The sequence below is a fragment of the Chlamydotis macqueenii genome, chromosome 3 (assembly GCF_036417535.1).
Source record: "Chlamydotis macqueenii isolate bChlMac1 chromosome 3, bChlMac1.mat, whole genome shotgun sequence".
NCBI classification, from domain to species: Eukaryota; Metazoa; Chordata; class Aves; order Otidiformes; family Otididae; genus Chlamydotis; species Chlamydotis macqueenii.
In genome coordinates, this window is record NC_141558.1 from 5,623,498 (window position 1) to 5,637,849 (window position 14,352).

Consider the following 14,352-nt stretch of genomic DNA (forward strand, 5'->3'; position numbering starts at 1 on the left):
TGTATATGATACAGATACCAACATATCAAAGAAATCCTAAAAGCCTTTCACTACCTGCGTACAAGAGTGCAGAGAGCTACATCTCAAGCCACAAATCCACACGTTCAACTGAGAACATTTTTTTTTCTCAAAAATAAACCTGTGGTCCCTCCACTTGATAAAGATTGTTCTGAATCCACATAAATCCATTTATAAAATTTATTCTCTATGCAAAATTTTTTGTAGTGATAATATTATGGTCTTGTCTTCCTTGAAAACACAGGTCTAGCTGTGGATGTACTTTCTCAAGCCAAAGCAGCAGCAATGCCTAATTGTTGCCACGTTAGAGTCAGCTAAATGTAAACCTTAGATTATTAAGGGGGTCAAATGCTGATATCAAGTATATCAGTAAGATTAATCTCTGCATTTTCACTCCATGAAGACTTTAAGTAAGGTAGCTATCTGAAAATGGAACTGTTACTGTTTTTCTTGAGTACACAAATTAAAATAACATTTTCTGATTCATTTAATAAAAGCGTGTAACTGTCTAGGTGTCCTCAATTTCAATCAAAAGTGATAAAGCAAAATGGAAGAAAGGAGAGGAGAGAAAATTTAAAGCCCTGAGGGGCAAAACATACAAATGGAGACCTTGTGTAGAGATAATAAACTCTGCCAGCTTATTACCCATGCTGTTCTGTTAGGAACGTTGTGGGTCCATTTACTAGTAGACTGGGTAATGATGCATCACCCATTTTGGAACATGTAGAGCTTAATTACATTATTTTACCATTTCAACAGACACTTAAGATGCCTACATCTCACTGCTTCTGATTCCATAGCTGCGACACATGTGTGAAGCTATCACCAAGTGCAATTTTGCACAGCAGCCAGATCATAGTCTTACGGAAGAATACAGCAAGCAATATTATAGATAAAATAAACCACAACGGCTGAGACAAAATGAAAGACAGAAAACTCTGTTCCTTGTATACATAAAACGTCTATTCCAGGAAATACCAGCAGCTACAGATTACAGAAAGTGCAGAAGCTGGAAAGTCCAATTATATGCTACCTAGATTTTTAAACAGTTTTTAGAAATTTGAGATGGTTTATCATTTATGTGTTTTATAAAAGCTTTTCTATTTCTACCCCACCTGCCATTTTAATATCGAAAGTGGGAAACTTCAGGACAGAATCATAGAATTGTAGAATAATTTACACCAAAAAATGTTTGTGACCTCTCCAGATACCTCTAGCTAAACTCTCTGCTTAAAAGAGGTCCAGTCAGATCAAGCATCTTGGGACCTTGATCAGTCAGGTTTGGAATATCTCCAAAGTTAGAGGCTTTCTCAACCTCTCTGGCCCACCAGTTTCAATCTTTGATCAGAATCTTTTTTTTTTTCCCAATGACATATTCCAAATGCTGTCCTTCACCTCTCACCCTATCGCCATGCACATTCAAGCAGAATCTGGCTCCCTCTCCTCTGTATCTCGCCATTAGTTGTAGATAGAAATAAAATTTCCCCCTCTTTTTCAGGCTGAAGAAGCTCTAGTCTCCCAGCCTTTTATCATAAGTCAGGTGGTCCAATCCCCTAAATTTCTTGATAACCTTCTGCCAGACTTGTTTCAGTATGCCAAAGTCCGTCTCGCACTTGGGAGTACAAAATTGGACACAGATTCCAGATGTGGTCTCACAAGTGCCAAATAACGGGGAAGCATTATTTCCCTTGACCGGCTGGCTAACCTCTTGCTAACGCAGCCCAGTATGTGGTTGGCCCACAAGCTGTACTGTTGCACGGCGTTACTGCATCCCACATTTGCTTTTGTTGAACTTCATGAGGTTCCCATCAGCCCATTTCTCCAGTCTATCAGCATGGTCTTTCTGAATAGCAGGCCTGCTTTCCAGAGATTTCACTGCGCCTGGTATCATGACTCAGTATTTATTTGCAATGCTATGAATTACTTCTTTCATTTAGTTTGTAAGATTCAACAGCTAATGATTTCTGAGTTTAATGCACAAAGAGAAAGAAATGCTTCAAGAAAATGCAATGTAAGGGGAGGCAGCTACCCTGGTTACGAGATGTTCTATGCTTGTTTTAATTCCTTGCATGTTCATTTACATGGAAAGCTGAAAAATAAAATCCCATTAACGTGAATACTTTGCATTCTTCATTGTACTTGTGTTCCTATTCTTACTCTCAATACTAAAATGATATCTCCTCTAAAAATCTGCCATAGGATCCTATTTTAGGGATTATCAGAGTGTCAGGTTACAACTATAGAATGAGCTTTGATACCAAAAATGCTGGTATTTCTAATATACTTCTTGATTGAACAGGAAGCAATGCATTTACTATTAGATTGTCTTAATGACCTTCACCTTAGGCAACAGATCATTTGGCTTTCCTACAAACATCTGAACTCCAGTGTGAAAATGGGGAGGCTTGGTCCCCAGTGGCTTTACAAACGGGAAAAAAAAATGACAACACTTACTTCGCAATGGGGTAATATGTACTCAAATCTTGTGACATGCTAGCTTTTTGACTGGAACTTACTCAAAGGAAGATGACGATAGTGACAATTCAGTGAATGAAGTGATTCTCAATTTTTTTTGCTTAAGAGCCTGCGACAAATGTTCACAAAATCCTATCTGAATTCAATCAAGTACCATAGGCAATACAAGAACAGAAGCTGGCAAAATGACCTCTTTACTTCTGAGGAGAAAAATTCTATTAGATCAAGCTAATCCTGTGGTCAGAAGAAAATAAAAAACCACAAAACAACGCAACACCAAAAGGAGAAAAGCAAAGATCAACTGTACCTAAGGTGGGACAGAGTAAATCTCCATTTAGCCCTGGCTGTAACCGTAGCTTGCCATGAAGGCTTAGGGAACAATACAAATACGGGACAAGCTTATAATAATTCTTTGCCTGAATAGTTACACAGCACCCAGTGATCTGCAGCTCGAGCACGTCCTTAACCAAATGTAGTGTCTTTGTATTCGATAGCCTTCAAGAGGCTTTTTCTTTTTTCTTTTTTTTTTTTTACCCCATTAAATTGTGTAGTTCAATAGATCTGAGCTCATTTTGGCTATATTTAGCTGGAGTGCAGCCTGCAAATTACTTTCAGTGCTCCTCTATATCATCTGCATGCTACAAACTGTGCATGGAGAGGCTATGATGACACACAGCTTGCTCACTCTACTCTCAGAGGGGAAATGCCAATTTAAAAGAAAGGGATTCTTAGTAATTTGGTAGAAGGTATTTGCAGGGCTAACCCATGAGCATGATTAAAACTGGGTTTTGGTTCCTGGATGGAGTGTAACACCGGGAAAGGCATTGCTATTTCCCCTATGAATATATGGAGTAAGGAGAGGAAAAAAAGGCTTCTCTATTGTATCTGTCATGTCTAGAAATAGCCGATAAATTAAGTTGGCACTGCCTTAGGCTGAGAGGTATTTACCTACGGAAAATCCTTCCCTTAATATTGGTTTGTGAATGTTCTTACCTATCTGTTCAAGTCGGGACTTTGCCTGTTTAATCTCAGAATCCTCTCTTTTGCAGTAGTTGAAATAGAATATGACCATCAAATTCCCTTATATTCCATGCCATAGGGCACCTTCTTCTATTGTCTTCATTTGTGAGAAGAGCTTATTTTCTTCCACAGAGGGCTTTTTGTGATATGGATCCTTCAATGTAATGAGAGAGAAATTAAGAAGCACACACTGAAGCTTGGTCAAACAGTGGCTGATGACCCAAGGTCATAGAACCATAGAATGGTTTGGGTTGGAAGGGACCTTTAAAAGTCATCCAGTCCAACCCTCCTGCAAGAAGCAGGGATGTCTCCAACTAGATCAGGTTGCTCAGAGCCCTGTCCAACCTGGCCTTGAATGTTTCCAGGGATGGGTCATCAATCACCTCTCTGGCCAATCTGTTCCAGTGTTCTACCACGCTCATTGTAAAAATTTTTTTCCTAAGATGTTCCTGCACCATGGAGCTTTGCAGGTGGGAGTGAGAGAAGCGGGTGGTTGTGAGGCTTTCTGCCCAAAATAAGGGGTGTCTGTGCTGAGGTTTCAGTCTCACTGTTCACAATAGTGTCAGAAAATCTCTTCTTTGCAACTAGTGAGAAGTGGGAATGTCATTGAGTAATACTGTGTTTGAAATTTTTACATAATTTTAATTCATTTTACAATTCCATGGATTTTTCTTTTGAGTTTAGTGAATCCTGTGCAAAACAAAAATGGTTTTATGCAAGCAACCAATTATTTCAGGAAAGCCTGAGATGATAAAACTGCTCTCAGTATAGGCCTGGTTAAGATCTTACCTTAAGAAATAAACTTACTATTATTAATTCATTCAGAAAGGACTTAAATATTAGGCTAATGGAACTGTATAAAGGACAGTCAGGTAGGTATAGGTAAGGTATAAAAGATTAGGTATAAAAGATTAGTAATTTGCTACATAAAGGTTCAAAGACCTGACAAAATCACTTTTTCCCCGTCAAAAGCATCTGAATTACATCCTGTCCTGTAGAAAAGATTTGCATTATTGCATCTCTACACAGCCTCAGAAATATAAATTATTATCAGCACTGATTTAATTGACACGCAATTTCAATAACCTACTACCCAACAGGACCTATGTCAGACCTCGGCACCATTCCTGCTTCCCACTTCTCCAAAGTTTACATGCACAGTAACAGGGTTGTGAGTACCAATATATCGTGATGAGTACATCTGAGCAACAAACATGTGAAACACAGGGTCACAAATAAGCACAGTATTAAAATACACTTAGAAGGAGAACGTTCCTTTAGTCTTACATTTGGCTCCAAACCGAATGCTCCATGGAAATACTGTTTATATGTATCCATGTCTACATTACAGACATAAATAATATATATATAAAGTTTCCTTCCAAAAGTTATGTTTAAACATAGTCATTGGGGTGTCAAAAATACAAAATACAACAGCCCAGAATCTTCCTTTTTCTCAGAGAAAGCAAACAGTGGCAAAAAATTACTCAAAGGGCTGAAAGACAGAAAAGCAAATAACACCTTGTCCTCCCAGGAAAACCGCCTAAATTTGCATGAGCAACATTGAGTAAAATGCTCTAAAACCAACAATATTTTACCAGGACTGAAGACCCAAACAAGTAACACACTTTAAGGAACCATAGCAATCAACCTCAATATGAGAAAATCCTAATAATCTTAGATTTGTAGGACTGTAAAAAGTCTATTGATATTTTTTTCCACTCGATAGCTTTTTCCCATTCCGACAAGAATGACACAATATTTACAGACATATAGAAAATAAAGAAAAACTGTTTCTGCTTATTTTCTGTTTACTTTTAACCAGTTCAACCATTACCCAAGAGAAATACTGTTTTCCCAGTATCCCAAACATTCCTAAGCAATGTGTAATCACAGAAACCATTAATACCAGCAGGCTTATTTTTATACTGAATAATGGTTACAAACACTTTGATGCCCAGACAGCTCATTTACACCTGCGACGCTACCAGTTGTGCTATCTTTGCACTCATCTGAAAACACTGGAGTGATGCAGCGAAACGAATTCCCTCTATATTTAGATTCCTAACTTTGGTAAGGTATGCTCTGCAATATTGAAAAAACATTGCCTAGAGAATAAAGGGGTTTTTTTTCTTGATTGGTGTTCTATCTATGCTCTTTTTAATCTTTGCATCTAAGTATATCAAAAGAAGTAGACAATATATAGGTGTTGACCTTGTAGCCTGTCAGAGATCACCATTACACTCTTTTTTTTCTCATGTCATCGAGGTCCCACTGTGTACACAGAACTTCAGTTTCCAAAAAGAACCAGCCAAAGGCATCAGAATTACTTTTCCTAACATTTGATAAATTCCATTTAAATGTGATTTAAATGCCTTTAAAAAAATATAGCAACCAAAAAGCATTTTTCTGTCTTAACTACGAAATGAACTTCCACCTGGATTGCTGCTCTCTCATTTCTGAGTGCAGAAGCAGATCTAAGTTATAGGAATGGTTAAACCTTTCGGCACTGACAGTTAAGTGATATCCAGCCCAACCTAGGGTGGTGATGCACAGAGCTCTCAAAGCAATTTGAGGGGATGGGAGAAGGAGATCCTGGGTTTTTTTTCATCACCATCCCAGGAATCGAGTGTCCTTGGGCACGAACTTTCCCACTCCTATCTGAGTATGTTACTTAGTCATTATGAGCCTCTTTTCAAATTCAAGACAACCTCCTCTTACTTGGCCTGGGCACATAGGTGAGGATGACACTGGTTTACACTTAGGGCTGTAATTATTTAGTCCATACAAGAACGTATCGTAAGACACAAGGCTTTAATGGTATGGCCTGTCTTTCTGTATCCCATCACCATGATCCCTTTGCCCATGCTTGACAATGTTGAGTAAAGAATAAAGAACCTTATTTTCCACTCTCTTTTTCAAAACTTAATGTCTTAAAATTTAAGGCTATAACTTGAGTTGCTGGTGTAAATGTTACTGCAATTGATGCAGCAATGAAGCTGCAATTCTATATGTAGACCAACACAAGTTAAAGACAGCACAAAAATGCAACTTGTTCGCAAGTGAGCCTGAGTAGTCATATGTAACCCCTTCACCAGTTCCCCAGAAGTTAAGCCTTTTCCACTTCTAATAATTTTTGTCTTTGTTTTTCAGCTTCCCCATTTAAGGCCAGGATAGAAGCAGAATGGTCACTGACAACAAAGAGAAATTTCCTTGCAAGATAAATCCACCCGAAGGAGTCTACAGAGCTGCATAGCTCACTGTAAAGAAACACTTAATCAGCTGAACAGCTCTCTAAACTCCACTATTTATACCGCCTGGGTCTCCAGTAATTACAGTGTGAGACGAGACACTTAGCTCACATGCAAAAATCCAAAATAAATTTAAACATTTTCACCTGTAGCCGAATCTTACTCAAAGATGTATTCTTTCAAATGGTGTAGCTGTTAAAATCTAAGAAGGGTTAATGCTGTAAATCTAAAAATAATAAAATATTAGATGTGAGCACAACATTGTGATATAAGAAGTCACCACTCAACTAAATGCAAAGATTCTGTCCCAAAATAGAGCTTCCGTCAACATGAATCTGAAATCAGTGAGAAAGTTAAAATAACTTCTTCTGAAGAAACAGAATAATAAGTTTATCATTAAAATTATATAGTAAAAAAGAGAAACAATATATATAGCTCTGAGAAACAATGCCCTGATGCTTAGTAACATAAAACTTTTTAGTTTGTTTTCCGCATGCAGTTTCTATTAAGTATGTGTTGTCTGTACTACAGCACTAAGCTTTCCATATGGGCCTTAAATCAAATTCCAGTTTGTTATTGATACACCCTGCATGAAGAGATGCTCCCTGAAGAGTAATGACCCCACACAGCATTTACACTGGCGTAATTTTCACCAGTGAAATGAGCACAGTAGTGCTAAAAGGCCTCAGAGCTCTTTCTAAATCATTTCCTGCTTAATCTCTTCATACATCTTTTCCAAATCAGCACAATGAATTTGAGTACTTCAACACTATCTGAACAGAAGAGCTCACAGTTATTTTCTGAATTATCTCACCAAATTTTAGCTCCCTCAACCAAAAGACACCAGATCCATGCCCTGTCTCCCGGGGGCAGTCAGCCATGCCATGGAGAGAGCTCCTGGCCCAGGCTGACTCCCAAACTGTGCCCAGGAATGGTTTGGGACAATGCTACTTGGTCCAGGTCAAAGTATGACCACACAAAAGTTTTAATATAGATGATCATATTCCAGTAGAAAATAATTTTTTTGGTCACTGTCTAATTTACTGCTACAGACACAACTAAATGCCGGGTCTACCTTATTTCTACAATTGAAACAGAGTGGACTTCCAGAGCACAATTTCTTGTACCCCAAGGTGCATTTACCTGTGTTCACGACTCTGTCAAGACAAAAATTCATTGTGTCTGAACCAAGATAAAATTAAAGGAGAGTAATTAAACCTCATGTGAAAAAAAATTATATATTCCAAATGCACCTATACTTTATTGCAATCTACTGCATTTTGCACAGGCCCCATTGCATTTTTGTGAGCTTTGTACAGATTTCCCACTAACAGAAGAATGCCAATGAGCAGTACGGGAAAAATTACATCCACAATGAACTTCTTAGAACAATAAGATGTATCTGGAGTTTTTAAACACCTAATGGAATTCATAGGACAATGCACCTTAAAGAATCACAAGCTTCAGCCAACGCCTTTCTGTAGGGATGTAACTTCGTTTTAACATTTTGCTGGTATCTACCCTGTTGTCAAGGTAGTGTGTTCTGCCAGGGAAGTTGTTTTCCCTCCACTCTTTACTCAAACTTGCAATGTAGTATGAAAGCATTATGGTGGCTGCTGCAACTGAATTATTTGAGTGTTGGAAATATATCCCTAAACTAAACAGATAACAGGTGTTTCTCTTAATCTTGAGGGAACAAAAGTGAAACAGAGTATTCACAGCGTGATGCTCCATGCATTCCTTTGTATGTCGGTTCAGATTTCTGATGGGAAGACTTTTTCCTGGTGGGGGATGTACTGGAACTATAAAACAAATGATAAGAAATGGATATTTACAGAACAAGAGAGAAGGTGGCTTTGCAATGACATTGACTGAAGTTTTAAAAGAGCTATACCTGATTTTAATAACAAGACATGGAGGATTTGATGGTGGTTCTCATACCAAAATTTAGCAGAACTGCAGTTACCATTCAGAAAATAACAAATTAGCCAAACCTGCAGCTAGTTTTACTACGGACAGGTCACCTGAGAGGTTCAGAGCAGCAACATAAGGACACAAAGACCCAAAACTGCATCTCTACCCTAACTGTACAGTAAGAAAAAATGCCAAGATTTTAAATCAGCATGCACCTTGTCGCCACACCGATTCAGCCACATGCTACAGGAATTCCAACTCTGCTCTCTAAATGATTTTTAAGAGACAGAGGAAAGCAGAATTGTGATCCATTTGTAAGATTTTATTTCTCATGGATTCCGTCATACAACAGGCAATTAGAAGGGAAACTGAATTCCCGAGCACCACCAGCTCTGGTTATTCCAGAGCCCAACCTGCACAATAAAAAAGGAGGGCAAAATACCAACAGTTACAAAGTGAGATAGAGGTGCTATTCCAGTTTTTATTTAGTTTTGATTCTGCCAATAGGGTTGGTTGGTTTGCCACTATTTACTGCTATCAGTGAAGCTTTTATAATAAGTCTTGAACACAATGTATCGATAACATAATGATGTATTACGACACAGTAATGTGATATTTTTTCTTAATTTCTGCCCTGTATTTTAAGAGTATTCCACTTTCCCTTTCACATTGCTACTATTACTGTTTCAGACAGAGTCCCTTTGCTTAAAATTAGGGCTTAAAAAGCCACAGGATACATCAATAAGTTCTATATACAACCATAGAAGCATGTCCTTTCTTTTTAATATGACAGCGTTAGTGAGTGTTTTTCAGTCAAAACTGTAGAACAGTTTGTTCTCCTTTAGTAATGTTTGAAAGCGGCCTGCAGCTTTGCTTACTCCTGCATGGTATGAATAAGGAGTAGGCCTCACAGAACACTAAGTGATCTCATGAAGTCTTAGCTCTAATTTTATAAAATGTTCTAAAAGAAATGAGTATAAACAATATTTGTTTTTTTGTATCATAACTGAAACCATGCAGCTAAACAATCATATCCTGTTTAGCCCATAATGACACCAGAAATATATGTTTATCATCTGGTCTGGACAACTTAGCATGATTTTTCCATTAAGAAGAAAAAAAAAGAGAATTATAACTATGGCAAGACAAAAAAAAAATTATTTCTTAGAATTTTCCATGAAATCTTGAAAATAAAATGAGGCCCTAAAAGTCAAGTATGAAATACTGTAATGTTACTGAACACATGAGCCACCTCAGCATAGAATCAAACTAAAGCATTCAGCTTCTAGCACTGAAAGGGTATAAAAAGCACTCTAAAAATAGCAAATTTCCAAGAGCCATGTATACTATATTGCTGTCTAAAAAGAATGGAAATTGGCTCAAACAGTAGTGTGGAGTTGTGAGAGTGCTAGCAGCCCAATTTTGTCCTTGATGTCTAGTTGCCCACACAAGACATGAGAAGGAATTGAGCAACTGAGCATAAACAGGGGCCACGGACTGCTCTTCATATGTGTTATGGACAAGGTTACCAAAAAGATAGGGTAGTCCTGTCCACCTACAGAAAATTTAGACACAGGCACCCAAGCCAGGCCATGTCAGCTGCCTTCAGGACCACAGAACTGGCCCTGGCCTAGTTTATTAATTAGTACAGATACAGCCTTTGGATCTTATAAACACTTCAGAGTAAATGACATTCAAGAAGATGCTCTACTGATAGAGAGGACATAGCAGTGACAAGATCTATAAGGCATACTATGATGTAGCATCTTGTGCTAGTATAGCAAAATCTCAGTGAAACTGAGTAAAACTAGCATCAAAACCAACTGGTACCAAAGACATTGTTCCACAGGCTTCCATGCCAACACAACTATACTGCTTCTTGATACACCTAACTTTTTGAGAGTGATATGGTACTGCATTCTGTAATGTAGATATAATTTTTTGTAAGTACATATATCACAAAATAGGACTTGAAAGCAGGATGAAGAGAAGAGCATATACTGAAGCATGTTTGCACAGAATATTTCAATTTCATCTGCAAGTTGTGTTACCTGAAAAGAGTCCTCAAATGCTATTGAAACAATTTTCTACTGAGAGGAATAATAAAAAAGAAAAAAATTATTGTGAAAAATGCCTGTGAAGTGTTTATGAATAGAATCTGCTTTCTACAGGAAGGAAATACAAATACATGGCAGACAGAAAGATCCATAACTACCCTCTCATAATCTTCCTTCTCAGCATGCGTGCTTAGATATCAGGAAACATTTGAGGGAATAGGAAAAATATGGAAATAGGATTCCTTTAGACCATCTGGGCAAAAAGAAAAAAAAACATTTAACAATGACATAATATGCAGCATGGAAAAGGTAACAGACCAGCATGATGTATGAAATATTTCACAGTTTTCTCTGCTGGAGCTGAGTATCAGTAAAAGAAAAGAATTACCTCCATCCGCTCTTGCTTGACATCATCAATCTCATCATCTTCAAACATGGCTAAGAGCTCTCCAGTCTGGTCAATGGAGTTGAGAAAGTCTTGAGCAAGCTTCTGTCGTTTGTTGGTGTTATTACTATTCAATTTGTCTTCACAAAGGTAAACAAAGAACAAGAAACTTAAGTTATTTGGCTTCTTCAAATATCAACTGGTGTCCCTAGGAGGGATATGTTTTAGAATCAGAGGCACTATGCAGAAATGCCTGTTCTCACTGTTCTCCTCATACAAGATGTGCTACCTGACCAAGGTGATGTCACTGCTGTGCTGCAGTAGCACGACAGTAAAAACCCACTTATGTGTTTTCTAGTAAAATCTAGTGCTTTTTCGTAATCTAGAAAAACCTAGTCTACTGCTCATATATCCTTATTTCTCACTGAAGGATTCACAGTGGATAGAGCTGTAGAAGAAACTATCCTGCTTTGGTTGCACAAAAACCTCACCTGCAGAACAGAAAATATAGAGGAAATGTTCTTTCCTGAAAGCATGCAGAACATCCTCTCCCTACAGCCTAAAGCAAACCATAACACAAACACTAAGATGCAGCTCCACAGGTGATGGACCCTTGTTCTACAGTCAAACCTGGAGAACCCCAGCAAGGTGATGTCTATTGTTCTAAACAGAATAGCAACTATAAAGACATTAGTTTCACAAAACAAAACTAATGGCTTCAATTACCAAAGCCTGCCAGAAAATGCAGTCTTTAATTCCCAGATGAACTGTGATTAGAAAGGATTTCAGGAGCACCTAAATGGCTCATGAAAATTGTTTATTTGCTTTAAATAGTGACATAGAGTTAAGTATTAAGAAACCCAAAGGTGTTAGCTAGGAAGCTATACTGGCAGATTGCTTGCACGAAACAAGGTACTTTGACACGTGGTGAAAATAAAATGCCACAGGCAAATTAAACCTCAAATGAGCTGACAAAAACTTACCCACAGATTGACTAAGTCAAAGCAAGAAGTACAACGTTTACCTAACATCAATGAGGATGCTCAGACAAAACAAACACAAGGAATTCATTGTAAGAGGAAAAAAAAATAAAATCAAGGGCTCTGAGAAAGAACATAAGTTAAATACAAAAAGTTGTGTTTGAACATTGCTAGATGTTATAAAAGTAAGGCGAGGTTTAGATTTGCTATGATAAATTTTAACTTTAAAAGTTACAGAACTTTTGCAAAGGAAATGCTAATTCCCCTATTAGTATAAATCAACAGAATTATATTAATATAAATCAACTTTATACCAGCAAATTATATGGCATAATGACCATATTTTTAATTCAAAGTGCTTTTCCTTTAAATGCATTGGTGATAAAATCTGTGACTTGCTCAAGGAACAGGGAAACAAAAGTGTTTCCCATTTTTTAAATTACAGTTTAAAAGTATAAAATGTTAAACCACACTGAAAATAAGCCCAGGTCATATATTAGTACTCAATGACTTCAGAATATGAGGGTTTTTTTGTAAAACATGTCAAAACCCTTTGATAATAATTTAACAAATGTCTACTCAATTGCACGTGGTAGCTGCCACGTTAGAATTACACACGCTGAAATCAATTAGCTCGTTAATCAGCACCAGTTTCTTACTTCAACAGAGTTCTGACATTAAGCAGTCTTACTCAGCATTTGGATGGTAGATGCAAATACTTACTTTTAAAGTATTTCAAAGGGAAAAGCAGAGATTTTAAATGAAATTACTCTGAAGACAGTATTTTTGTGTCTTTGACTATTAAGCAAGACATTAATACTTTGTGTTGAGCTGTTCAGTCCATTTACAAAACACCAAGCCTCCCCCAAATGAAGTAATTTGTTTCTACCTTCAAGAAGGTCATCTTCTTCTATTCCTTTGACGATTTTAGATTTATAGTCTCGAAAAAACATGTATTTAAGTAGCCTTCTAAGCTTCTTCTAAGAGAAAAAAATATATATATTAATTAGTATTATATAGTTATTTTTATTCAGACTAACTTTGCAACATGAATATGTAATACATTACTCAGTAAATAATGTTCATAATTTTCGATTCTGCAGAAAAACCCTACATAGAAAACACATCAAGGTCAGCAGTAATTCCACATTAAATATTATTTATTTGAGCTCCTTGATATTTTTCTTGCCAACTGTGAGACAGAAACGAGTTTGACTTTCAGAAAGCAGAAATTCAGAAATCAGGCTTCTTTAGGGCACTCTAAAATCTTTGCTTAGTTTGGAAATTCAGACCTACAAACGCACATTTCCAGGAACGTTGACATCCATATTAAGCACTGTTTTCAGGATAGCCTTATGGATCATATCAGATAAAGAAACTGCAATCGGTTTTTGCATTTTAGTGTTTTTTAATTTTTACACATTTTTGGTCATTAGGTTTCACCTATCAAAAGAAGAAAGAAAAACAAAGCAGAGAGAAAAGGTGGAAGGAAAAGAGGGAACTAATGAAGAAAAGGAGATAAAGAAGGACTTAATAATGTTGACAAAAATAGTTGGCAATAATTTTTTAATAATTTTGAAATTTGAAGAATGAAAATTAATTTAATCTTTGTATGGAAAATTTTTAGAAATTATTTATCTGCTCTACTTATTATCCAGGGAAAGCAAGACTATCCCAAAATTTGGAGATTTTAGTGAAATAGAATACAGGAAAAACATTACAAAGGAAAATCAAGATGATAGGATTTACTGACAGCCTAGATGCCAAAAATGTAATGGTCACAATGTCAAATGTCATATCTACACTCTGCATAACTACGTGGAAATGAGGATGAATTATTTTTAATAAAAGGGACATAAAGGGTAAGGATCAATATTTATACTTTTATTAAGAAATTGTTTTGAGCTCCAAGGGACATTACTCGTCCTCAAGCTTAGTGAAAAAATTATACTGATAATTGAAGTTTCTGGAAAAAAATGAGAATTAATTTAAAAGTTATTTAATTATTGCACTGTGTACAATACAACACAATTGCAGAGCAGCTATACTTTTAAATAAAGCTATTAATTATGATGAACTCCTTTCATAGAGGTTAAGCGAGCACTTTAAAACACGATAAGCAGCTTATTATGTAAAGTAAGAAATTTCTGTCTTACTACTGTACCTTATCTTTGCGCATTAAGAACAGGAGATCTTCAGCAGAGATGACTCGAGCTCCTCTCAGCTGAGAAACTTCAGCTGCTTGCTGCAAC

General features: G+C 36.8%; 1 protein-coding gene across 6 annotated transcripts in view; it reads right to left on the reverse strand.

Moving 5' to 3' along the window:
- The window catches only part of SUPT3H (SPT3 homolog, SAGA and STAGA complex component), a 275,033-nt gene that overhangs the window by 73,752 nt on the left and 186,929 nt on the right, over positions 1 to 14,352 (reverse strand). For 5 of the 6 annotated variants that reach the window (XM_086743502.1, XM_086743501.1, XM_086743498.1 and 2 more), the window contains 3 exons: positions 14,265 to 14,351; positions 12,990 to 13,080; positions 11,124 to 11,260 (listed from right to left, as the gene is read on the reverse strand). In XM_086743502.1, the coding sequence (XP_086599628.1) occupies positions 11,124 to 11,260; positions 12,990 to 13,080; positions 14,265 to 14,351 (315 nt within the window). The remainder of the gene's footprint in view (positions 1 to 11,123; positions 11,261 to 12,989; positions 13,081 to 14,264; position 14,352) is intronic. The other variant, XM_086743503.1, reaches the window with a different exon arrangement.